The following is a 26,913-nucleotide window of genomic DNA, read 5'->3' as shown; positions in this document are numbered from 1 at the left end:
ACCTATTGAATAACATTGGTCCGAGTGCAATCCGATTTTTTATCGGATTGCATTCGTCCGTTTTCCTCGCCAGTGGAAATGTACCCTAATTGTGGTCATATAGACAGATACTCCAGTCTCTGCTTTGGAACTCTGAAGCTCCTTTAGGGTTACCTTTGGTCTTTGTGCTGCCTGTCTGATTAATGCCCTCCTTGCCTGAGCTGAGGGTTTTGGTGGGAGGTGCTCTCTTGGCAGTTTTTTTGTGGTACCATGTTCTTTTCATTTGATGATAATGGATTTAATGTTGCTCAGGGGGATCATCAAAGATTAGGATTTTTTTTTTCAATATCCCAATCCTCACTTGTACTTCTCAAGAACCTGAGTTGTTTGGAGATCTTTCCTGGTCTTCATGGTGTTGTTTGGTTATTGGTACCTCTTGCTTAATGATGTTACAGTCTCTGTGGCCTTTCAGAAAAGGGGTGTATATACTGACAAACCATGTGACACTTAGATTGCACACATGTGGACTTCCTTTCAATAAGAACTTCAGTTATGATTGCTTTCACCAGAAATTTTTAGGGGTGTCATTGCAAAAGGAGAGAATGCATATGCACATGCCAATTTTTAGTTATTTGAGCCAATAAATTTAAAATTTATGAATGTAGGACAGACCACTGGCACTAGCATAATTGGAACCTCTGCTGCAAATAAAGGGACAATACCACCCTCTTGCCCCAATGTGCAGAATAGAGACTCAATTTATATTTGCGCTGAGGTACCACCCAAGTGACTGTTTTTTTGGTGACGAAGGAATCCGTGTATTCCGAAACGCGTAGGATAAGGATTACTGGTCCAATTCGCTCTCCATAGCCAGTCACATGATCCATCACGTGACCGTGACGTCACGCAAGGTCCTTTTACAGTGCACCTACTTGCTTTCTTCAGCGGTTTTCAGTTACCGCCGCATACGAGACACAGCTCCTAACGGACATCTGTCACCGGCCGGGACAGCTGTTGTGAATTCCATTTCTCGGACAAATATAAATTATTTGAGTCTCTAAATTTTAAATTTATGCCTATATACTTTACTCATTTCACCAACAGACTATTTAGTGCTGATGCGTCACACACAATTTAGATTACAAAACTATTTAAGCAAAGGTTGCAATGTAACAAAATAGGCAAAAAGCCAAGTGGGGTAATAGTTCTGCAAGCTGCTGTAAGTGCTGATCTGACACTGGAAGGGTTCATCCAACTCCAATGTGACTGCGGTCTTCTGATGCTGCAGAGCCAAAGCTGCTCCGGCTTGCAGCAGAGAAAACACAGAACGTGACTACTTGTATTGTTGTCCAATTTGCCAAGCAGAAGCATTATGCGCCCCTCCCCAAGGAGTATAAAGTCGGCAGGATGAGAAGTAGTGCACTCCTGAAGATGTAGCATGATACAAACCTTTTAAAGCATTTCACAAAATGGAAATGGTAAATTCATTCCAAACACCAGTGGAAATTCACAATCAAAATATAAATACTTTATTATTTTACAGACATTAAATACATGTTTAACAATAAAATAGTGGTTTTATATAGTGAAATGTATTACACACAAGTCATGATGTAAACACTGAAATATGGATTATAAACCTATCAGAAAATATTGCAAGAAACAACAAAATGAAACAGCAGCCAAGACAAAGCAAACCGTCCATTACAGATAGAAAAAGATCCGGTCACCATTAGAAAGATCTATATATATATGGAAGAGCCATTTGATCTGTACTTGCCTATCAGTTTACGGTAAACATTAATACTGACAATAAGGGAATTTGTAGCGTGTTTTTTATAAAAAAAAAAAAAAAATCTGATATTTCTAAGATGCATCCTAACTGTGATACAGTTATGTGCCAACAGATCCATTCACTTACTTGCACTCTATTTAGCACTTGAGGAATATGTCATGACCGAGTACTCCAGCACTGAAATAATCATTGATTCTTTAGAATTACAGGTAAATATGCAGCAAAAGCAGGATAATGGCAATAATTCAACATCCTCCTTGCATATATTATTCACAACAAGTCCGCTTAAAATGTGCTGATGGAGTAGCTAAACAATTTGTGGAAAAAGACATCAGTTACACCCCCAATGCACAAACACTTACATTAGCACCAAAATATAATATATATATTACATATTAAATATATATATATACACACACACATACACATATATACACACAGTTACATTCAGCTCTAGTTTGTTTGTTTTTTAAAAGCTTTTTGCTTTCATTTATTTAGAATCTATGGTTGAAAAAAAGTTTCCATAAAAGATACTACACGGATAAAAAAAAAATAGCAATATTTAGTTTGGACACAGCATATTGGTCTCTATGGCAGTTTTCATTAATCTGCATCTCTAGTAAATGGTCTCGGTATCCTGTTGCATTTCAAGAAGCAGGAAGTCTGGATTGTTGTCCAGGGAAGTAAGCGGACAGTATGGGAGAACTTCCAGATTTCGTTAAAGTTGGTTTTGGTGCTCCTGAAAAAAATATAAGAACAATCTGTACATGTACACACAATAATAGTTTTGGAAAGACCAACTACCTCAAAGCCCTGAAAATTCAGATTTGATCTCTCTAGCCATCTCATCAAAATATTAGCTTGGCAGAGTCAATAGATCCATGCTTTATTCATTGATCTTCTTGAGGGCCTAAGACTGTTTAGGACTTGGCCAATTTTTTTTTAACTATTTTTCCTCCCTTTCAAAGATTCATAATTTTTCATATTTCTAGCGATATAATCATGAGAGGATTTGTTTTATTTTACTTTAAAATGTACTGTGAAACGAAAAAAAAACAAATTAAAGTACGGTGAAATGTGTAGGGAAAGAAAAGCAATTCTGTCATGATTTTTTGGGGACTTGTCTTTATGTTGTTACTCGTGCAGCAAAAATGACCTGGTAAACATGATTCTTCAAGTCCTTACAATTATGGCGATACCTAACGTGCGTTTTTTTTTTTTTTTTTTACTATTTAAGTGGTTTAAAAATATTGAACTTTGCCTAAAATAAATTGGTCTGCGATGCTATTTTCCAATAAATAACTTTTTTTTTTTTTATAGCGCTATTGATGGAAAAACGTGAGGGCTTATTTATTTTGTTCCAAATGGTGGAATTCATTCCTAACATTTGGGGGTTCGTATTATATTTTGATAGCCATTTACTGTATTTCTTTCTAAATTGATGCTGACAGCAATTTTGAATATGTTGAGGGTCGTTTTAAAATGGTATCACTTTTGGAGGTTTTCCAATATACAGGACCCCCAAACCTGTATAGGTCTCTCAAAAAAATAAATGATGTAAATTTCCTTGAAAAAAGTAAAAATTACTGCTACATTTTTTAACCTCCCAAAAGTCTAAGAAAATAAAAGAACATTTTACATTTTAGGTGCTGATGTAAAGCAAACACGTGGTGAGTGTTATTTATTAATGATTTTCTGTGGCATGACTATCTGGATTAAAGGGATAATCATTCAAAGTTTGAAAATTGCAATTTTTTTATACATTTTTGTCAAATTTCGGATTTTTTTTTTATAAATAAAACACAAAACCTATCGACCTAAATTTACCATTATCATAAATTATGATGTGCCACAAAAAACAATCTCAAAATCAAAGGGATATGTTGAAGCGTTCCAGAGTTATTACCGCATAAAGTGACACTGGTCAGATTTCAAAAATTTGCGATTCAGGAAGTCTAGAAGGGAGTAACGTATAAATTCACCATTTGCATTTACTTGTTGATTTATTTTGTTCTTGTGAAATCCCCATTAGTATTGAACACTGGATGGCACTGTCAATCATGGAGTATATATCTTGTCGCATGTATGCAATCCTTGACCAGCCGTTTGAAGGTGCATACTGCTGTGCGAGATGTGTGCATGCTCTAGATTTGAGGGCCCAGGTGAACAGCTAGCAACACAGATACATTGAAAATATGGAACATAATTTACGCTCACTGAGGTAGCTGTGGGAGGGGGGCATAGCATGGAGCTTCAGGACAGTGAGGCAGCAAGCTGGGAAGACAGTTTGAAGGTGGGAAGAGTACCAGGGAGGATAGTCCTGATCTGACACCACCCAAAAAAGTTTGAGAAATTGGCAGAGACGAGATGTGTCAGTACATGAGTAGCCCTGCTGCAGCAAAATGCATCCTTTGAAAGCCCTGGCAGTGTCTTCTCCAGTAAGGAGGGGCATAGGAACGCAGGGCAGGCCAGACAGGTGCTGGTAGTGGAGAACTCAACTATTAGAGGGATCATTTCATGGTGTGTTGTCTTTCTGGTGCTATCGCTGATAGGGTTGAGACTACTGGGAGGGGCTGGTGAGGACCCAGTGGTCATGGTGCACATCAGCACCATGACAAAGTTAGAGGTAGATGGAAGATCCTTAAAGATGATTTCAGGGAATTAAACTGAAAGCTTAAAGAAAGGACCTCAAAAGGTAGTATTTTCAAAAATACTGCCTGTACCACACCACAAAGACAGTGATGGATCAGGGAGGAGAATAAGTGGTTCAAGAACTGGTGAATGAAGGAGGGTTTGGGATTTCTGGGGAACTGGGCTGACTTCTCAGTTGGCTACAGGTTCTACGCTAGGGACGGGCTACATTTGAATGGGGAGGGTGCAGCTGATCTGGGAGAAAAACAATGTTGAGGAGGTTAGAAGAGTGTTTAAACTAGAGACTGGGAGGGTTCACAATTACTGTACAGCTGGGGAAGATAGTGTACAGTAGAGAGACCTGGGCATAAGTAATTAAATTGGGTGTGGCATGTGGGGTGGGGATAGGACAGTCAATGCACTAAGCAGGAAAAGAGGTAGAGAAAACTACATAAAGTGCATGTACACCAACGCCTGAAGCCTCACCAACAAGATGGAGAAATTAGAATTAATATTGTTGAAAGAAAATTATGGTATGGTGGGGATACCAGAGATATGGCTGGACGAGAGCTATGATTGGGCTTTAATTTACAGGGCTTTAGCCTGTTCGTGAATGACCTACAGATAAGTGAAGGGGAGGGATTTGTGTATATGTAAAACCCATCCTATGTGATAATATACGTGAAACCAATGAGAAAATAGAGTCCCTGTGGGTGGAGATAAAGGGAGGGGGAAATAATAAACCCCATCTGTATTTTATTATTCTAAGTCTTCAAATGGAATGGAAGTGGTAGAAAATATCCTCATAAAGCAAATAGATAAGGCAGCAAATTAGGGAGCTATCATTATTATGGGGGACTTTATCTACCCTAATGTAAGTTGGGAAGCAGAAACTTGCAGGTCTAGCAAAGGAAACCGTTTTTTTACGAAAATGAAAGACAGTTACTTTTCACAACTGTTTCAGGACCCAATAAGAAAAGAGGAGTGGAGAGGGGGCTCCTAGACTCAATATTGAAAATAGGCCAGACATCATATCAAATATAAGGGCTGGGGGTCTCTTAAGTAATAGTGAATACAAAATAATAAGTTTTCATGTAGTCTTTAAAAAAAAAATGTATAACAGAGGGGCTAGAAGGACACTAACCTTCAAGAAAGGCGAATTTCTAATGGCTGAGAGATTATTTTAGTACCATAAACTGGGGCAATGTCCTGAGAAATAAAAGTACATAGATCAAATGGGACACTTTTATAAGCCTCATGAATAGGACCTGTGTACAGTATATACTCTATGGGAATAAACACGCTAGAAATAGGAGGAAACCACTATGGCCTAATAGAGCTGTAAGGGGCCCAATAAATGATAAAAAGGAAGCGTATAGAAAATTAAAGAGGGTCATGATGAGATGTTAATTATAGAAAAAAAATGAATTGTTAAAATCAAGTCAGCAAAGAAAAAGACTCATTGCAAAAGAAAGTAAAAATATTCTTCAACTATATAAAAACAGTAAGAAACTGAAAATGATAGCATTGGCCCCCTCTAAAATATAGTGGTGAAATGGGGAGGAGGATGAGGGAAAGGCTTATCTGTTACACTACTTTTTCTATTTAGTTATACAAGAAAATCCCATCACAGCTGACATGATCAGGGATACTAGAAATTCTCCACTTAGGCTACTTTCACACTAGCGTTTTTGGCTGTACGTCGCAATGCGTCGTTCAGGAGAAAAAACGCATCCTGCAAAGTTGTCCGCAGGATGCGTTTTTTTCCCCATAGACTAACATTACCGACGCATTGCCACACGTTGCAACCGTCGTGCGATGGTTGCGTCGTGTTTTGGCGGACCGTCGGCACAAAAAAACTCCGCCCCCTCCTCTCCGGACCTTACAATGGGGCAGCGGAAGCATCGTAAGACTGCTTCCGCTGCCCCCGTTGTGCATTTCTTTCACAGCATGCGTTGGTACGTCGGCCCGACGCACTGCGACGGCCCCGTACAGACGCTAGTGTGAAAGCAGCCTTAATGTCACCTGCTTAACCCAGCAGGAAGTAGAGCGCCGCCTCAAAATCACTAAAAGTAGACAAATCACCAAGCTCAGATGGCATACAGCCCCTGAGTACCACAGGAATTACGTAGTGATAAACAGATCGTTATTTCTAATATTTTACAAATTCCATCATAGCAGAGCCTGTACCACAGAACTGGAGGATAGCAAATGTGGTGCCAATATTCAAAAAGGGGACAAACTCTGAGCCTGAAAATTATAGGCTGGTAAGTTTCACCTCTACTATGGGTAAAATACTTAAGGGTTTCAAGATATGCTATCCCATAGTTTCTCAATAAGAATAACCTCATTACCCAGCATCAACATGGTTTTATGAGGGATTGAATCTGTCAAACTAACTGACCAGCTTCTATGAGGAGTTAAGTACAAGAGTGGAACAGGGCATTGTTGTGGATGTTGTCTATATGGACTTTTCTTAGGTATTTGATACGATGCCACACAAAAAGGATGGTACATAGAAGGAGAATAATGGGACTTGGGGAAAACATGAGTAACTGGGTTAACAAGTGGCTCAGCGATAGGAACAGTTATAAATAGAACACACTCGGATTGGGTCATAGTTAACAGTGAAGTACCACAGGGGTCAGTTTTGGGTCCTCTTCATTTTAACATATTTATTAATGACCTTATAAGGGGCATACAGTAGAATTACAAGATTTGCAGATGATGCTAAACTTTGCAAAGAGGAGGAAAATGTAATATTACAGAAGAATAAATGTAAGTTGGAGGCGTGGGCTGAGAAATGGCAATTGAAGTTTAATGTAGATAAATGTAAGGTTGGGTAGAGGAAATAAACTATAATTATATACTAAATTGTAAAACAATGGGTAAAACTGACACTGAAAAGTGTATGGGTGGACGCAAACTCCACTTTAATGATATAGTGGGGAAAATAAGTATTTGATACACTGCCGATTTTGCAAGTTTTCCCACCTACAAAGAATGGAGAGGTCTGTAATTTTTATCGCAGGTACACTTCAACTGTCCGAGAGAGATTCTTAAAAAAAGTATGATTTTTACACAATTTGCATTTTATTGAATAAAATAAGTATTGGATACGATAGGAAAATAGAATGTAATATTTTGGTACTTATTTTCCCCACTGTAAGTGTCAGGCAGCTGCAGCCAAGGAAAATAAAACAGGCACAGATGGTCATGACTAGAAAATAGTTTTGCTGCAATACAATTTACTAGGGCGGCCACTCTTAGAATAATGTGTACAATTTTGGTCTCCAGTGTGTAAGGAGGACATAGCTGAACTAGAGCGGGCGCAGAGAAGAGCAACCAAGGTTATTAAGGGAATGGGTGGACCGCATTATCAAGATAGGTTATTAAACTTGGGGTTATTTAGTTTGGAAAAAACGAAGGCTTAAGAGTAGTGATGAGCGAACGTGCTCGGATAACGTGATGTCTTGGGCATGCTCGGATATGTTCGAGTCTCTGCGGCTGCATGTTTTGTGGCACATGTTGGGGCTGCCAAACAAACAGGCAATCATTGCGTGTGCTGTGGTTGTCTACCTGGCCCTGACTAACGCTTGCTCTGCATTCGAGTTGGAAGTCAGCGTAAATGAAATCCGAACGCTATAGTGGAATAAAATCTATTTTCTCCCCTCAGCATTCAGCTAAGTGCAGATACCAGGCAGGTTGATAATGCTATTAACCTGCAGATTAACTCCATATCTGCAGGTTAGTAGATTCTGCTGGTGACAGATTCCCATGAGTCCAGAAAAAGTGCTAGAACTGCACTCTATTAGCGGCTGCTGATTATTAGGTCACAAGCTGGCAAATGCAGCGACAACATCACATCTGCCGGCATCTGCCTTGTGTGGTGTGGGCTCAACTCCATACACCAGAAGCTGCTCTTTGATATAACAGTACATGTCATGGCACAGGAAGGGAATACATTTATTTAAAAAAAAAAAAAAATAGACGCTCTTTGTCGAACATGAAAGAGTGACATTTCTCTTTGTACTGACCTGAGCTTGCACCATTTACATTCTTTGGTACTTTCGCAGGGACATTGGCATTTCTTTTAAGGTATTTCATATCTAATCCAGCTGGATCACTGAAACATCAAGAAAGCAATCTGTTCGAATATACACAGCAGTAACAAATCTTACGCCAGGTTCACACAGCACAGTTTGGTACTTTATTTTTTAATAAAAAGAGAGAAGCGTTGTTAAAAAAAATAAAAATAAAAAAACACCACTATTTTCACACTTCCGAACATACCATGAGGTAGGAGGCAAAATAGGAGTGGATGTAGAAGGGACATGTCGATGCTCAGGACTGGGACTGGAATCAGCTGGGAGATTTAAACTGAATCTCACCTATGGTAGAGGAATCAGACAATACATACAATATGGTCTCAGAGTCAACGCTTTAAGTAAAGTTATCCTACTATAAAATACAGTAGTGCAATGAGATTTATACTTTTTCATTGTTTAGCTTATAAAAGTATTACAACTAAAAGCACGTTTTTTGCATTTGTTATTATTAAAGTAAAGTGAAGTGCTCCCATAATCGCCATAATACAAGTGCATAACAAAAAACCCAAGTGTTAAAAGGGACTAGAAAAAGTGCCTGCCTGAGGGCCGAACCTTGAACCACCAGGGGCCGGCACACTTGTTCGTAAAGCGGGCGTAAGACTATTGGAATAATACTTAGATGTTACAGAATGGCCAACTGGATGAGATACTGATGAAGCATAGTATGGAACATTCCCAGTCGAAAATGGAGGCTAAAAAAGCAAAAGAAAAAAAACAACCAAACAATTTTGAGACATTCTGCCAACATCTTTTTCTTCCTTAACCAGTAAGGTGATAATATAACTAACAGGGTTTTCTGAAAAATCTATTGTGCAACGTGAAACCTGTGGAATGAAAAGGTGGTCACAAGCCTGCAAAACAATAGCCATGTAGCAAAATTAACAATCTGCAGCAATCCTGAAGTTCAGCACAAATGTTAATGTAGATGTGACTTTGAAAAGCTGCTTTGTAGCGATTGATGCCTCCAATGTCATAAACCCACAATTTCATATGTCAACGTTTCTCTTGGATCAAGTATAAAAATCAGTCGAAAAAATAAATTGTGGTTGCATCGCATCTTGTATTACGGAGGTATTCTGTCATACAGTCAATTAAGTGACTTTTGAAATATATAACTATAGAAAGGCTCATGGAGGCGCCTACAGCTCCATAGCACAAAACTGTCTAATTCATCCTTATTTGGATTGTGTTTCAGTTTTTACCTTCCATGTTTTATCAGTGATTTTCTTGTATAGAAAAAAAAAAGCGCAATCCTTCTTCAATTCTTGCAATTTTAAACATAGAAAAAACACAAAAATTGAGCTTGGTATACTTGCAACCCATAAACGCATGTTCACATTGGCCATAAAGCAAAAAAAACCTACAAGAAGCAAAATAAACACAACCCCTGCTGTAACTAAATAAGTAAAAAGCAAAAGTGCATTTAAATAACACAAGGTTCTCAGTAATAATGTTTTATTTTTTATCAAAAAAGAGCATGAAAGCCATTTCACTGTAGACAAGGTGACCCAGATCGGAATGGTTCTACGCTGTCTAATATTAAAAACCTTTTCATTTTAAGCATACACTGTGTTCAAATTATTATGCAAATAATATTTCCTTATATTTTCTCTAAATTACCTATCTGAATCGCAGTCATTGTTATTTTCCAGTCATCTACTATTCTAGTATAATTGCAATGTTTTGGAACAAACTGCCTATGAAAACAGTAGCTTTTTTTAAAAAAAAAAATAAACACTCAAAATGCATGTTCCAAATTATTATGCACAGCAGAGTTTTCAACCTTTTTTTTTTTTTTTATTTTGAACAAAAAAATGGTCAATTGTGAAGTTGTAAGCATTATCAGCTTATTACAAAATGAAATCAAACAGTTTTCAAGTGAAAACTTTATTCTAGGTGATGTTACATTTGCACCTAGGACCCCTTGTTCGAAAGAAGCTTCTGAACTCTCTCGTCCATTGAATTTGTCAGTTTTTGGATGGTTTCTGCTTCAATCGTTTTGCATGTGGACAGAATACCCTCCCAGAGCTGTTGCTTAGATGTGAACTGCCTCCCGCCATCATAGACACTCCTTTTGATGATGCTCCAGAGGTTCTCAATGGGGTTGAGGTCCGGGGAAGATGGTGGCCACACCATAAGTTTGTCCTCTTTTATGCCCATAGCAGCCAGAGATGCAGATGTGTTTTTTGCAGCATGAGACGATGCATTATCATGCATGAAAATGATCTTGCTGCGGAAAGCACGGTTCTTCCTCTTGAACCATGGCAGGAAGTGTTGTTTTAGAAACTCCACATAGATTATGGAGTTCATCTTTACCCCTTCAGGGATCATAAAGGGGCCGGCAATCTCTCTCCCCATGATTCCAGCCCAAAACATAATAATAATAATAATAATAATTTTTATTTATATAGCGCCAACATATTCCGCAGCGCTTTACAACTTATAGAGGGGACTTGTACAGACAATAGACATTACAGCATAACAGAAATCACAGTTCAAAACAGATACCAGGAGGAATGAGGGCCCTGCTCGCAAGCTTACAAACTATGAGGAAAAGGGGAGACACGAGAGGTGGATGGTAACAATTGCTTTAGTTATTTGGACCAGCCATAGTGTAAGGCTCGGGTGTTCATGTAAAGCTGCATGAACCAGTTAACAGCCTAAGTATGTAGCAGTACAGACACAGAGTGCTATTAACTGCATAAAGTGTATGAGAACACGATGCAAGGAACCTGATTATGTTTTTTTTTTTCTATTTTTAATAGGCCACACAGGGATAGTTAGGTTAATGCGTTGAGGCGGTAGGCCAGTCTGAACAAATGCGTTTTTAGGGCACGCTTAAAACTGTGGGGATTGGGGATTAATCGTATTAACCTAGGTAGTGCATTCCAAAGAATCGGCGCAGCACGTGTAAAGTCTTGGAGACGGGAGTGGGAGGTTCTGATTATTGAGGATGCTAACCTGAGGTCATTAGCGGAGCGGAGGGCACGGGTAGGGTGGTAGACTGAGACCAGAGAGGAGATGTAGGGTGGTGCTGAGCCATGGAGTGCTTTGTGGATGAGGGTAGTAGTTTTGTACTGGATTCTGGAGCGGATGGGTAGCCAGTGTAATGACTGGCACAAGGTAGAGGCATCGGTGTAACGGTTGGTGAGGAATATGATCCTGGCAGCAGCATTCAGGACAGATTGGAGCGGGGAGAGTTTGGTAAGAGGGAGGCCGATTAGTAGAGCGTTACAATAGTCCAGACGGGAATGAATAAGAGAAACAGTAAGAGTTTTTGCAGAGTCGAAAGTAAGAAAAGGGCGAATTCTAGAAATGTTTTTGAGATGCAGATAAGAAGAGCGAGCCAGTGATCGGATGTGGGGGGTGAATGAAAGCTCGGAATCAAGGATGACCCCAAGGCAGCGGGCATGTTGCTTTGGAGTAATGATTGAACCGCACACGGAGATGGCAATGTCAGGCAAAGGTAGGTTAGTAGAGGGAGAGAACACGAGTTCAGTTTTTGACAGGTTCAGTTTCAGATAGAGGGAGGACATGATGTTAGAGACAGCGGTAAGACAATCACTGGTGTTTTCTAAGAAGGTCGGAGTGAAAGCAGGAGAATAGGTGTATAATTGGGTGTCATCAGCATAGAGATGGTACTGGAACCCAAATCTACTGATTGTTTGTCCAATAGGGGCAGTATACAAAGAGAAGAGGAGGGGGCCTAGGACTGATCCTTGAGGAACCCCAACAGTAAGGGGAAGGTGAGAGGAGGAGGAACCAGCAAAACATACAGTGAAGGATCGGTCAGAGAGATAGGAGGAGAACCAAGAGAGAACGGTGTCCTTGATGCCAATGGAGCGGAGCATAGTGAGGTAGTGAGGAGGAGCTGACAAAAAGAAAAATAAACCTCCGCACTGCTGTTATATGGGCTAGACTCTGTTATTAATATCACCCAATTAGTGAGCTGATTTTATATCCTTTTTTATGCTACGCGGTGCATCTTACGAAGTAATACATCACACTCCATGAAAAGATAAAAAAAGTGCACTTACCCGTATATGCAAAAAGTCACAACTTTATTCGGACAACATTATAACAAAAAGCAAGGGAGAGTGTAGAAAAATGCGGACAATGATCGTTTCGTGCCTCAGCACTTCAACGGGTCCAAACACTGAAAGGAAGTAGGGTGGGTCCATATTAACGTTAGCTGAAAGGTACTGCCCCTCCTACTGCTCCTGTCAGCGTGGTGCACCAATCACCTGTATCATGAATGTGAAAACATTAAACAACAACTACATATTTAAAAACATGATTAAAAACAACGCAACCCATAAATAAATCTGGAGCAAAACGTTGCAATAAATTTTACAGTACATTTTTCAGTGAATTTTTAGAGAAAAACGGCCATGTCAATCCTTTCATTTAAACCCAGAGGACCTACGGCGCCTGTGCGCATAATCCACCTCCCTTCTCTCTGGAGTAACAAGCGCTGCAAGTCTCCCCCTTGTTTTGGTAAGGAAACTTGTTCCAACCCCGCAAAACGTAAAGACTGCGTGTTACCATCATGTTGATTTCTTACATGGTTGATCAACCTCGGAACCCCTTTACCTGTTCTTACTGAATTAAAATGTTCTCTTATTCTTTTGAACAACGGCCGAATTGTCTTACCTATATAGTAAAAGCCGCACGGGCAAAAAATGACATATACAATATAGGTGGACCTGCATGAGATAAAATCTCGAACTACATGTTGGATAGGACCAATTTTGACGTAAGTGCCTGTCAGATGGTATTTACAAAAGTTACAATGGCCGCATTTAAAATTTCCCTTCGGTGTATTTAACGTGAGCCAATTATCCTGATCTGATGAAAATCTATTTCGCACTGTCAAATCCCTAATGTTTCTGCTGCGCCGACATGCAAATAATGGTCCTCTATCTATCATTTCTTTTAAATCAGTGTCTTGACCAAGGATATGCCAGTTTTTGCGTATTACCGATCTAATATGTGAATCCATAGGTCCAAATTCAAAACAAAAAACAAATCTTTTTTCTTTTTTTGGCCTGGTTCGGAAAGTGTCTTTTACATCTGAACTTACTGCTCTATTTAAAGCCCCATCTAAAATCGATTGTGGATACCCTCTTTTTGAGAACCTTTTATATAATTCTTCTGATTGGCGTTTAAATCCCGCTGGGCTATTGTTGATCCTTTTTACCCAAGGTGGATTATGCGCACAGGCGCCGTAGGTCCTCTGGGTTTAAATGAAAGGATTGACATGGCCGTTTTTCTCTAAAAATTCACTGAAAAATGTACTGTAAAATTTATTGCAATGTTTTGCTCCAGATTTATTTATGGGTTGCGTTGTTTTTAATCATGTTTTTAAATATGTAGTTGTTGTTTAATGTTTTCACATTCATGATACAGGTGATTGGTGCACCACGCTGACAGGAGCAGTAGGAGGGGCAGTACCTTTCAGCTAATGCTAATATGGACCCACCCTACTTCCTTTCAGTGTTTGGACCCGTTGAAGTGCTGAGGCACGAAACGATCGTTGTCCGCATTTTTCTACACTCTCCCTTGCTTTTTGTTATAATGTTGTCCGAATAAAGTTGTGACTTTTTGCATATACGGGTAAGTGCACTTTATCTTTTCATGGACTGCAAAACATTACTCCACCTCCTCCTTGTTGGCGCCTTAGCCGTGTTTTCATGGGGTGTCCATCAACCAGCCATCCTCCACTCCATCCATCTGGACCATTGAGCGTTACACGGCACTCATCGGTGAAGAAAACAGTTTGGAAGTCAGTCTTCATGTAACGTTTGGCCCACTGGAGCCGTTTCTGCTTGTTGCAGTAGATAGAGGTGGTCGACAGGATGGCTTACGCACAGCTGCAAACCTCTGAAGGACCCTGCATCTTGTTGTTCTGGGGACGCTGGAGGCACCAGCAGCTTCAAAAACTTGTCTGCTGCTATGACAAGGCATTTTTGCAGCTGTTCTTTTAACCTTACGCAATTGCCTGTTGGAAAGAGTCCTCAATTTTTCCTTATCAGCACGCACATGTGTGTGCTGGGAATCAGCTACATACGTCTTGATTGTGCGATGATCACGATGAAGTGTCTTGGCAATGTTGATTGTAGTCATGCCTTGACCTAAATACTCCACAATTTGTTGCTTCTCAGCAGCCGACACATCCTTTTTCTTTCCCATTTTGGCCAAAAATGTAGGCTGCTTAATAATGTGGAACAGCCTTCTTAAGTAGTCTTGCCTTTATTTGGACACACCTGCCAAACTAATTTGCACAGGTATCTGCAATTGCTTTCAGTGATATAAAGAGCCCTGACACACATCACCATCAATGAGTTTAAATGACAAACAAAAAAATTCTAACCTTATCACTCCTAAACTCTTTGTACATAATAATTTGGAACACAGTGTAGATAGCACTCGAATGACAATGTGTGCCGTTAGAAGTTTTCATTGACTGATAAATTTTGATTCATGACTTGGATCAAAAATGGACATGTCTCTTGATCTTTTTTTGCAAACATCTTGTCCGCGAAAAAAAAAAAATGACATGGGAACACCACATGTGTCATATTCGGTGCATATCCGAGCACCTGATGCAAACTGAAGTAGCGAGCACTTGCGCTCAACACTAATGACGACATATTCAACCGAATGACAATCTAATGTTATCAAATTCTGTGTCGTACCTGTGGGTTCAAAATGCTCACTATACCCCTGGATAATATTCTTGAGGGGTATGGTTACCAAAATGGTGTCACTTGGGGGGGTTTCCACCATTTAGGCACATCAGAGGCTCTCCAAACGCGACATGATGGCTGCTAATTATGCCAGCAAATTTTACATTCAAAAAGTCAAACGGCACTCCTTCCCTTCCGAGCCCTGCCGTGTGCCCAAACAATAGATTCCCCTCACAAATAGGGTATCAGCGTATTCAGGAGAAATTGCACAATTTGGTGTCAATTTTCTCCTGGTATCCTTGTGAAATAAAAAAAAGTTTTGGTCTGAAGTAGTGATGAGCGAATATACTCGTTACTCGAGATTTCCCGAGCACGCTCGGGGGTCCTCAGAGTATTTTTTTGTGCTCGGAGATTTAGTTTTCATCGCCGCAGCTGAATGATTTACATCTGTTAGCCAGCATAAGTACATGTGGGGGTTGCCTGGTTTCTAGGGAATCCCCACATGTACTTATGCTGGTTAACAAATCTAAATCATTCAGCTGCGGCAAGAAAAACTAAATCTCCAAGCACTAAAAAATACTCAGAGGTCACCCAAGCGTGCGCGGGAAATCTCGAGTAATGAGTATATTCGCTCATCACTAGTCTAAAGTAATTTTGTGAAAAAAATTAAATGTTCATTTTTTTCCTTCCACATTGCTTAAGCTCCTGTGAAGCACCGAAAGGGTTAATAAACTTATTGAATGTAGTTTTCAAGACCTTGAGGGATGCAGTTTGTAGAATGGTGTCACTGTTGGGTATTTTCTGTAACATAGACACCTCAAAGTCACTTCTGAGGTGGTCCCTAAAAATGGTTTGGTAAATTTTGTTGAAAAAATGAGAAAATCACTGGACAACTTTTAACCAAAAAACTTTTTTTCCAAACCAAAAAAAAAAAAATTATGTTTCCAAAACTGTGCTGATGTAAAAGTAGACATGTGAGAAATTTTACTTATTTATTATTTTGCGTGACATGACTCTTTGATTTAAGGTTTTAAGAATTGAGTTTGAAAATTGTGAAATTTCGTATCGAAGAAATTTTACCACAATCATGAAGTACAATAGGTCACATAAAATCAGTGGAATCTGTTGAAGCGTTCCAGAATTATAAACACAATGCGACAGTAGTCAGAATTGTAAAATTTGGCTTGGTTAAAATGATACCTTGGTTGATGAAATCTGTCCTGTGGTTGTTGATTAATCTACATTTACAGTTTTCAGTGCCTGCGGTGTAGCATGATACGGCAGATAATATGCTTATTTTCGTTCTATTTATTCGTTCCGATAGATTGTCTAAACAAAATAAAAATATGCATATTATCCACCGTATCATCTTACTGCCTGATATGAGTGTAATTTTTTGTTCAAACCATATTATAATCAGTATGTAAAATAGGCGGCAGGTCCGTGACATGTCATAAGCCATAAGGATGAATACCTAAGCAGAGCAGCACATAAAGACCCCCCTCCCCCCACAGGCCACCCCGAAGCACGGGAATCTGATTAACTGAAAACTGCAAACACAGAATAAACAACAACCACAAGACAGATTTCATCAATAAAGGTGTCATTTTAAATCAGTACAACGGCGCTGACTTGACGCTGTAGTTTAGCACAATCCTGCTGACAGGTCCCTTTAAAAATGCTTTATTGTACAGCACTATTGCTAAATATACAAAAAGTATTTGTACACAAACACTATATTAATGTTGACAAGCATCACAAAATGGATCTGAGTTTTAACACAGTTTATTAAAGAAATAAATGTAATTCATAAATAAAAACATAGAAAAATTAAGAATAAGTGTAAACCTGTACATTTTCGATCAACAGATGGTCTTAAAGAAAATAAAGACACAATTATATTGTTTCTCTACTTTGAATTTTGAAAGTTCGGAGCATAGTCTTTCATATTTTTTTATAGAACCTGGGGGACACTTTTTTTTTGTGCTTAAAACACCTGTCCATATATTCTTAAGAAAGGATTTCTCCTTCAGATTAGCATCAGATTCCGCTTACAGCCATCTGTTGCACACTGGAGAAACTCAGCAGAATGTGTACTGTAGACTTGGGAGCAATCTAGACACTTGATCTCTACTTGAATGGCTTTGTAAGAATTAAACTTAGAGCTTATTAAAAGTATCACGGTAAAACTGCAATACTTCAAGGCTGCTTTTTTGCTACCCTTCTATTACCTTCAGTTTCCATGGCGGTCAGTAAGGCTATGACTAGTGTTGAGCATTCCGATACCGCAAGTATCGGGTATCGGCCGATATTTGCTGTATCGGAATTCCGATACCGAGATCCGATACTTTTGTGGTATCGGGTATCGGTATCGAAACAACATTAATGTGTAAAATAAAGAATTAAAATAAAAAATATTGCTATACTCACCTCTCCGACGCAGCCTGCACCTTACCGAGGGAACCGGCAGCGTTGTTTGCTTAAAATTCGCGCTTTAACTTCCTTACTTGAAGTCCCGGCTTGTGATTGGTCGCGCGCCGCCCATGTGACCGCGACGCGACCAATCACAGCAAGCCGTGACGTAATTTTAGGTCCTTCAGGATTTTAAAATTACGTTCCGGCGTTGTGATTGGTTGCATCGCGGTCACATGGGCGACGCGACCAATCACAAGCCGTGACGTCACGGGAGGTCACGTCCCGCGTGTCCTGCCTCCCGTGACGTCACGGCTTGTGATTGGTCGCGTCGCCCATGTGACCGCGACGCAACCAATCACAACGCCGGAACGTAATTTTAAAATCCTGAAGGACCTAAAATTACGTCACGGCTTGCTGTGATTGGTCGCGTCGCGGTCACATGGGCGGCACGCGACCAATCACAAGCCGGGACTTCAAGTAAGGAAGTTAAAGCGCGAATTTTAAGCAAACAACGCTGCCGGTTCCCTCGCTGAAGTCCAGGCTGCGTCGGAGAGGTGAGTATAGCAATATTTTTTATTTTAATTCTTTATTTTACACATTAATATGGTTCCCAGGGCCTGAAGGAGAGTTTCCTCTCCTTCAGACCCTGGGAACCATCAGGAATACCGTCCGATACATGAGTCCCATTGACTTGTATTGGTATCGGGTATCGGTATCGGATTAGATCCGATACTTTGCGGGTATCGGCCGATACTTTCCGATACCGATACTTTCAAGTATCGGACGGTATCGCTCAACACTAGCTATGACCTAATGTTTTATTCCTAAGAAAGGCATGTTTTCTAAATATGTAAATGAGCTGATAAGATCTCTGGGGTGGACACAGATCTCCCTGAGAAGCTGCCTCTAGAGCTAATTGTAAAAGAAAGTGGGCGTTAGTATGAGACATGTAATGACTGAAAGTCTACGGATTATGTACCCTTTTATTTAATCCCTTTAACCTCAAGGCTGGTTTGCATGTTAATGACCAGGCCAATTTTTACAATTCTGACCACTGTCCCTTTATGAGGTTATAACTCTGGAACGCTTCAATGGATCCCGGTGATTCTGACAATATTTTCTCGTGATATTGTACCTCATGATAGTGGTAAAATTTCTTTGATACGACTTGCATTTATTTGTGAAAAAAATGGAAATTTGAACTTTGAGTTTCCATGCCCTTACATCACAGAGATATGTCACACAAAATATTTAATAAGTAACATTTCCGACATGTCTACTTTACATCAGCACAATTTTGGAATCAAATTTTTTTTTGTTAGGGAGTTAGAAGGGTTAAAAGTTGACCAGAGATTTCTCATTTTTACAACACCATTTTTTTTAGGGACCACATCACATTTGAAGTCACTTTGAGGGGTCTATGTAATAGAAAATACCCAAGTGTGACACCATTCTAAAACCTGCACCCTCAAGGTGCTCAAAACCACATTCAAAAAGTTTATTAACCCTTCAGGTGCTTCACAGGAATTTTTGGAATGTTTAAAAAAAAATAATGAACATTTAACTTTTTTTTTTTACAAAAAATTTACTTCAGATCCAATTTGTTTTATTTTACCAAGGGTAACAGGAGAAATTGGACCCCAAAAGTTGTTGTAAAATTTGTCGTGAGTATGCTGATATCCCATATGTGGGGGTAAACCACTGTTTGGGCGCATGGCAGAGCTCGGAAGGGAAGAAGTGCACTTTTCAATGCAAAATTGGCTGGAATTGAGATAGGACGCCATGTCGCATGGAGAGCCCCTGATGTGCCTAAACAGTGGAAACCCCCCACAAGTGACACCATTTTGGAAAGTAGACCCCTAAGGAACTTATCTAGATGTGTGATGAGCACTTTAAACCCCCAAGTGCTTCACAGAAGTTTATAATGTAGAGCCGTAAAAATAAAAATATCATATTTTTTTTTTCACAAAAATGATCTTTTCATTTCTAAATTTTTATTTTCACAAGGGTAACAGGAGAAATTGGACCACAAAAGTTATTGTCCAATTTGTCTTGAATACGCTGATACCAGATATGTGGGGGTAAACCACTGTTTTTGTGCACGGCAGAGCTCAGAAGGGAAGGAGCGCAGTTTTACTTTTGCAATGCAGAATTGGCTGGAATTGAGATCGGACGTCATATCGCGTTTGGAGACCCCCTGATGTGCCTAAACAGTTGAAACCCCGCAATTCTAACTCCAATCCTAACCCCAACACACCCCTAACCCTAATCCCAACCATAACCCTAAGCCCAACCCTAACCACACCCCTAACCCTAACACACCCCTAACCCTAATCATAACCTTACCCACGCCCCTAACGCTGACAGATCCCTAACCCTATTCCCAATTGTAAACGTAATCCAAACCCTAACCCTAACTTTAGCTATAACCCTAATGGGAAAATGGAAATGATTTTTTTTTTTTTTTATTATTATTCTTCCATAAACAAGAGGGTGATAAAGGGGGGTTTGATTTACTATTTGGATACAGTCTTCTGTATCTTCTTGTATTTTTCTCAGAACTCATACGTCCTCTTTAAATCTGTGGCTTTAGAGCCTGTGTAAAATACTTGCCGTAAGAAGTTCTATGTTGAGCAGAGTAAGAATATTTGATAGAATTATCCTTACAGCTGGTAGACCAATTAATCAATGTCACTAAAGGTGTAGCGTATTATATAGCCTAACTTTCAAAAGTAATGTAACATTGACATGTGAGCCAGGTTAAATGACATATAGATTAGCAAAAAGACAGATTACATGGTAAATAGATTAGTTCATAGACTAACTATATAGATCGGTGTAGATCAACAAACAAGGCACAAAAATATACTTTCAGAGGTTAAACACGTTATTGATCTGGCAATTAAAAAACAGAATAATTGGAAGATGCTTGGTCAATCTGAATTTGTATCTGATCTTTAGGGTGTGCGCACACGTTCAGGATTTCTTGCAGAAAATTTCCTGACAAAAACCGGACATTTCTGCCAGAAACCCGCATGCGTTTTTTTACGCGTTTTTTGCGCTTTTTTTCTGGAGCTTTCCCAATGTATTAAATAGCGGGAAAAACGCGAAAAATCCGCAAAATTAATGAACATGCTTCTTTTTATACCGCGATGCGTTTTTTCGCAGGAAAAAAACGCATCATGTGCACAAAAATTGCGGAATAAATTCTAAATGATAGGATGCATATGTATGCGTTTTTTTATGTGTTTTTATAGCGAAAAAACACGAAAAATCCTGAAAGTGTGCACATACTCTTAAAAAAGCATTTGCAAAAACCAGGGCAAATAAGATGTTAATTTTCTAGGTGCTTGCATGAAGCTAGCTAATTAAGACGTTATCTTAATGTGGATGCTGCCATCAGAAATCAAGAAAATATCACTTACAAAAATGGATATACTCTAAGGCAGCACTTCCCAACTCCAGTCCTCATTGCTCCCCTACAATTCATGGTTTCAGGATTTCCTTAGTATTGCACGGGTGGAGGAATTATTATTATTATGGTATCAGAAAGTGCCATAGGGTCTCTTACCTGTGCATTACTAAGGAAATCCCAAAACCATGATGTGTTGGGGGCCGTGAGGACGGGGTTTGGGAAATTGAGAAATCCGCACAATTCATTTGAAAAGACATTAGGCTGTGTATGTACATAAATCTTGCAGATTCTGCACTGAAATTTTGCATCATAGGGAATTTGTTAGCAGGTTTTTGCTACGTAATCGGAGATCAGCATGATGTAGGGGCAGAGAGCCTGATTACAGGGATGCGCTACTTGCCGTTTCAATAAAACCAAAGGTTCTATTAGTAGGTGTCCTTCTCCTGTGGTCCTCCTCCACCATTGATTAGCAGCTGTCTGCCTATGCACAGTATACACAGAAAGCTGCCAATTAGTTATGTGGGGGGGGGGGTTACACAGGGCTCAGCATTCAGAGAGCTGCTAGATCTGCAGCAAACAAAAATGAGATTTTCATCGCAATTGCTACAACCAGTAATACACTGCTGGAATGAGAATCTCTGCCCCTACATTATGGTGCTCTTATGTTACAAAGCAAAAACCTGCTGACAGATTCCCTTTAAAGTACAGTTCATTTGATTAGGCATTTGCAATGCCGTATTTACGTTGTGAATTTTCACGGAATTTTACCCTTTTTAATTGAAAGGGGAACATTTCCAGCAAAATCTATGCAGTCTTGCCGCAGATTTTAGATTTTCTTTCTTTAACAGGTCAGGCCTCGCTAATCCCTTTAAAATCTATTTTTTATAAAAGAGATGTAGATGAACAGTAAACCCTATTGGTTATACTATGGGTACATTTCTGGAGATGAGGTTCGGCAGTACATAGCTAGTGTGCATAAGGAGCAATGGAAATTGGCCTATGTGAAGAGCTCGACCACGCAGATACAGGAAAAACAGGCCTTACCAGGCTGCTCTGAACGGCTGCCATGTTTGCCGCAGGATTCATTGTTCTAACCAAACCAGGCATTTCACATAAAGCCTGCGATCCTGGCCGAGATGCCATTTTATTTTCATTCAGCTGCTTGTTAAGCCAGGAAATTACTGGAAAGTAAAAATAAATCTTTAGAAATTCCGTGATTTGTTAATAACCGCTCTAATGAGCACAGATTACTTTACAATTACGTCCCAACAGATGCTGTACGCAGGAAAAAACATTTCCTAGAAGTATGAGTGTAACACCTTGTAAAGCATCGTATACGTTTTCTTTTTTACTACTAACTATTCTGACTGCATCCACGTGCATATAATGCTCTTTTGTCTATGCAACCAATCGGATACACAATTAGTACGTTTATTTTATTACTATGTACATTTAGGTCCCGATTCATCAAGATTGGAGATTAATTAAAATTAAATGTCAGAAATTAAGATACACAAAGCACGGATTTCAGATCAGAAAATGAAGGAATAGTATATATAATCTAGAAAGGGAAGTGCTGTTATGCAGCACTATATACATAGGGATGAAGAAAATACATGCTGAAGAGAGTTGGAAAAAGCTGCCGCAAGTCAAGAGTATCAAGTGACACCGTGCCTAATTTACCAGTGAATAATACTATAACAAACAGTTTTGCAACACTTGCCATTCTCATTAGTCTTCAACAGTTGCTTGCTCTCTTCCAATTTCTCAGACGTACAGTCTAGCTGCTCTTGTAACTTCAACAGCTAAGAAATGGAATTTAACAAAGAAATGTTTGCACATCCCAGACACAATACAAATAGCACCATTCTCATGGATCATTATCACACTAGCGGAAAAAACGGGGAAACAATGTTACTCAATAAGAGGAAAATAGGAAAAACGTTGAACATTTTATACTGCTTTCTTGTGACAGCATCGACAGTATAAACGCCATACACATAGAAGCTTTATTAGACCCATATCCTGTCATGATCGAAAGTGCGGGCACCCATGAAATTGGTCCAGAAAATTAAGTAGTTCTCCCAGAAAATTATTGCAATTACACGTTTTGTTATACAAGTTTATTTCTTGTGTGTATTGGAATAAGAACAAAAACCTGAAAAAAATGGCAAATTGGACAATTTCACACAAAACCCCAAAATGGGCCGGACCAAATTGTTGGCACCCTCAACTTAATATTTGGTTGCACACCCTTTGGAATTAATAACTGCAATCATTCGCTTCCTATAACCATCAACAAGCGTCTTACACCTCTCAACTGGAATTTTGGACCACTCCTGTTTTGCAAATTGCTCCAGATCTCTCATATTTGATGGGCGCCTTCTCCCAACAATTATGACATCTCTCCAAAGGGTGTTCAATGGGATTTACATTGCTGGCCACTTTAGATCTGGCCAGCATTTTGTTTCCATCCATTTGTGGGTGCTTCTTGAAGTAGGTTTGGGTCATTGTCCTGCTGGAAGACAAGACCATTTTGAGATTTTGGATGAAATTTTGTCCAATTTGCCTTTTTTCTTTGTTTCTTTTGTGAAATAAAAAATGTGGAAATAAAAATGTGTATAACAAAACTTGTGGAATTTTCTGGAACAATTTCAAGGGTGCCAACACTTTTGAACATGACTATGTGCACAAATGAACAGGTAGGCAGGGTTTGGGTAAGGAATTACCTAAAGCAGACAACAACGTTACATTGCATCCATAAGACACCAATTGTGAAAGAAGCAATTCACCACAGATTTTGACATAAATTTGAAATCTGTAACAAATCACATGATTCTGTCCAACCCCATAAATCTTTACCAGAAGAGTGGCATTTCTTTCCACTCTTTTCATTAAAAATGCTGTTGCCATGTGTTACACATTAACCCCTTCACCACTTTCGACATACCTATAAGTCATGGATGGGTAGGGGTTCCCGACCCTTGATATGCAGGTACATCATGGCGATCGCGTGTGCGGCACAGGAGAGGTGACTATGCTATCTTGGCTCAAGTGTAGCCAAGCCCTGGCTGTCACCGCTAGGAGCAGTGCCCGCAAAGCCCCTGGATGTTTAACCCCCTAAATACCGCAATTCATATCGATCGCAGCATTTGGGAGAATATGAAAGGGGGGTGGCTCCCTCTCCCTTCTGATCGGCGCCACCCCAACGTCAGGGCGAGGGCCTGATCGTGGTCACGGCAACCCAAAGTAGTCATGACGACCTCAGCGTCTGCCAGCTATTGTAGCCTGTTTAGACCATGGCATGCGTACCCGTGCCAACTGTTATAGCAGCATCACTGCATCTCTGAAGCCAGGTGTACGCTTCCCAGCTCCAGAGACGCTTACGGCACATGACCGGAAGTCATCTTCTGAACTCCCGGACATGCGCAGTGCACGCCTCTGAAGCCGGGAAGGGTACATCTGGCTGCAAAGGCACACTGAGACCGGAAGCCATCTTCTGAACTCCGGGAAATGCGCAGTGCGTGTCTCTAAAGCCAGAAAGCGGCTTACAGGGGCGTGATAACATGGAAACAGGGCTGACTAGTCTGGGGAGCTAATGCCCCATTGACTAGTCAAAGCCCTCATTTACATAGGGAAAGTGGACGTTCTAAACGCTATTTTAAAGAATTTATTTTACGGATTAATAATAATAATAATAATAATTTTATTTATATAGCGCCAACATATTCCGCAGCGCTTTACAACTTATAGAGGGGACTTATACAGACAATAGACATTACAGCATAACAGAAATCACAGTTCAAAACAGATACCAGTAGGAATGAGGGCCCTGCTCGCAAGCTTACAATCCATGAGGAAAAGGGGAGACACGAGAGGTGGATGGTAACAATTGCTTTAGTTATTTGGACCAGCCATAGTGTAAGGCTCGGGTGTTCATGTAAAGCTGCATGAACCAGTTAACTGCCTAAGTATGTAACAGTACAGACACAGAGGCTATTAACAGCATAAAGTGTATGAGAACATGATGGAGGAACGTGATTATGTTGTTGTTTTTTTATTAATAGGCCACACAGGGATAATTAGGTTAATGCGTTGAGGCGGTAGGCCAATCTGAACAAATCTGAACGGATTCATGTTATACAGGGCTGGTTGGGAAGGTAATTTAATCACATTTAGCTAAGTGCTGCTGAATTGGAGGGTATGGGGGACCTGACAGGTTCTCTTTATAAAAAAAGAAAAATTATACCAGTAAATAAGCATTTTATATAAAAACAAACATAATAAGTACACATTATTGCCACGCATGGAACGACTCAACCTATAAAACAGTCACTACTGAAAGGGAACCTGTCACCAGAAAAAACGCCATTAACATGCAGATTTTGGGTTATTCTGGGTGCTAATAGCATTATTACGCTTCCCGTTGCCTGCACGCAGCACTGCAGGGAGAAAATTAACTTTATTCTCCCCAGGAGTGTTCTTGCTTCATTCATGGAGGTGGTACTGGTACAGTCACTGCTCTGGTTGTAACCACTACTACTGTATTCTCAGAGCTGTGGCTGAACGAGCTTGGCGTGGCCCCGTGATTGAAATTGCGGCCCCGGCCCTGACTGACACTGGCTCTGCAAGGGGGCAGTGTCAGTTCAGTCACAGCTCTGAGAAAAGAGAATGGCAGCTGTGACTGCGCCCGCGGCCCTGACTGACAGCTGGCCCCAATGCAGAGCCAGTGTCAGTCAGGGAAGGGGCGGCGTTTCAGTGACAGGTTGGCGTCAGTTCAGTCATGGCTGACTCAACTAGGTTAATAGTGATTTTTCTAGTGTCAGGTTCCCTTTAACCCCTTTCGTGAACACCGGAAAAAAACTAAAAAAAAAGCAGGCAAAAAACTGCCTTTTCAAAAAACCGCTGAACAAAAAGTGAAATAAAACGCAATAAAGAAAAGATGAATGTAAACATAAAAGGTATCTCTGAGAACATCATCCTGTTCCGCAAAAAACAAGCCACCAGACCGCTCCGTCACACAAAAATAAAAAGAGCTCTCAGAATATAGTGATGCAAAAATAATTTTTATCTATAAAATAGTTGTTACTGTGTAAAACTGGCAAAACATAAAAAAAAAATTATATAAAAATTATATCGCTGTAATCATACTGACCCAAAGAATAAAGCTGTCTTATCACTTTTACCACACGGTAAAAAAAGAAGACAATAAATTCCGGAATTGCTGTTTTTTATTCATTATGCCACTCAAAATTGGAATTAACAGCGAACAACATATATTATATGCTCGAAAAACAAGCCCCTACATGACCGTCTGCATATATATAGAAAAATCATAGCTCTCGAAATATGGTGACGAAAAAACTTGTGTTTGCAAAAAAAGGGTCTTTTAGTGTGTGACAGGAGCCAAATATAAAAGAACTATATAAATCTGGTATCGCTATAATCGCATCGACCCGAAGAATAAAGTCGTCATATCACTTATACCGCATGAGGAACTTCTTAAAAAATGTATAACATAAAACCAATTCTTGACCTGCTGTTGATTTGCTTATTCTGCTTCTCAGGCAAGGCTCAGCTCACATTTATCCTGTGTTGAACGCTTACATTGGGGTTTCCGTGTAAATCTTTGAATTCAGATGGAACTTTCGGCAGAAGAGAATTCAGTATAATGAGGGGTGGAGCCGCATATTCATCACTGGAAATGAGCGGTACCACGTGACCGCTCATACAGGACAAGCTGCGGCGCTGAGAGGAAGCATCGAGGGAGCTGGGTGAGTATTTTATTTCCTGCGGGTGGGCGCACAGGGGGTGGGAGGGGGGAGGTTGCCGGGAACTTTATTTTAACCACAAAAAAAATAAAAAAACAATGATTTTTCA

General features: G+C 39.9%; 1 protein-coding gene across 2 annotated transcripts in view; it reads right to left on the bottom strand.

Moving 5' to 3' along the window:
- Positions 1-2,245: 2,245 nt before the first annotated feature.
- The window catches only part of LOC143818471 (spindle assembly abnormal protein 6 homolog), a 115,489-nt gene continuing 90,821 nt past the window's right edge, over positions 2,246-26,913 (bottom strand). The window contains exons 12-17 of one of the 2 annotated variants that reach the window (XM_077299769.1): positions 22,757-22,838; positions 22,078-22,214; positions 9,054-9,206; positions 8,699-8,796; positions 8,443-8,531; positions 2,246-2,513 (exon numbers count right to left, since the gene is read on the bottom strand). In XM_077299769.1, the coding sequence (XP_077155884.1) occupies positions 2,422-2,513; positions 8,443-8,531; positions 8,699-8,796; positions 9,054-9,206; positions 22,078-22,214; positions 22,757-22,838 (651 nt within the window). In that variant the 3' untranslated portion in view covers positions 2,246-2,421. The remainder of the gene's footprint in view (positions 2,514-8,442; positions 8,532-8,698; positions 8,797-9,053; positions 9,207-22,077; positions 22,215-22,756; positions 22,839-26,913) is intronic. The other variant, XM_077299776.1, reaches the window with a different exon arrangement.

Source organism: Ranitomeya variabilis, chromosome 1 (assembly GCF_051348905.1).
Source record: "Ranitomeya variabilis isolate aRanVar5 chromosome 1, aRanVar5.hap1, whole genome shotgun sequence".
Lineage (NCBI taxonomy): Eukaryota > Metazoa > Chordata > Amphibia > Anura > Dendrobatidae > Ranitomeya > Ranitomeya variabilis.
Note: the sequence above shows the minus strand (reverse complement) of the source record. Positions and strands in the feature narration are given on the sequence as shown.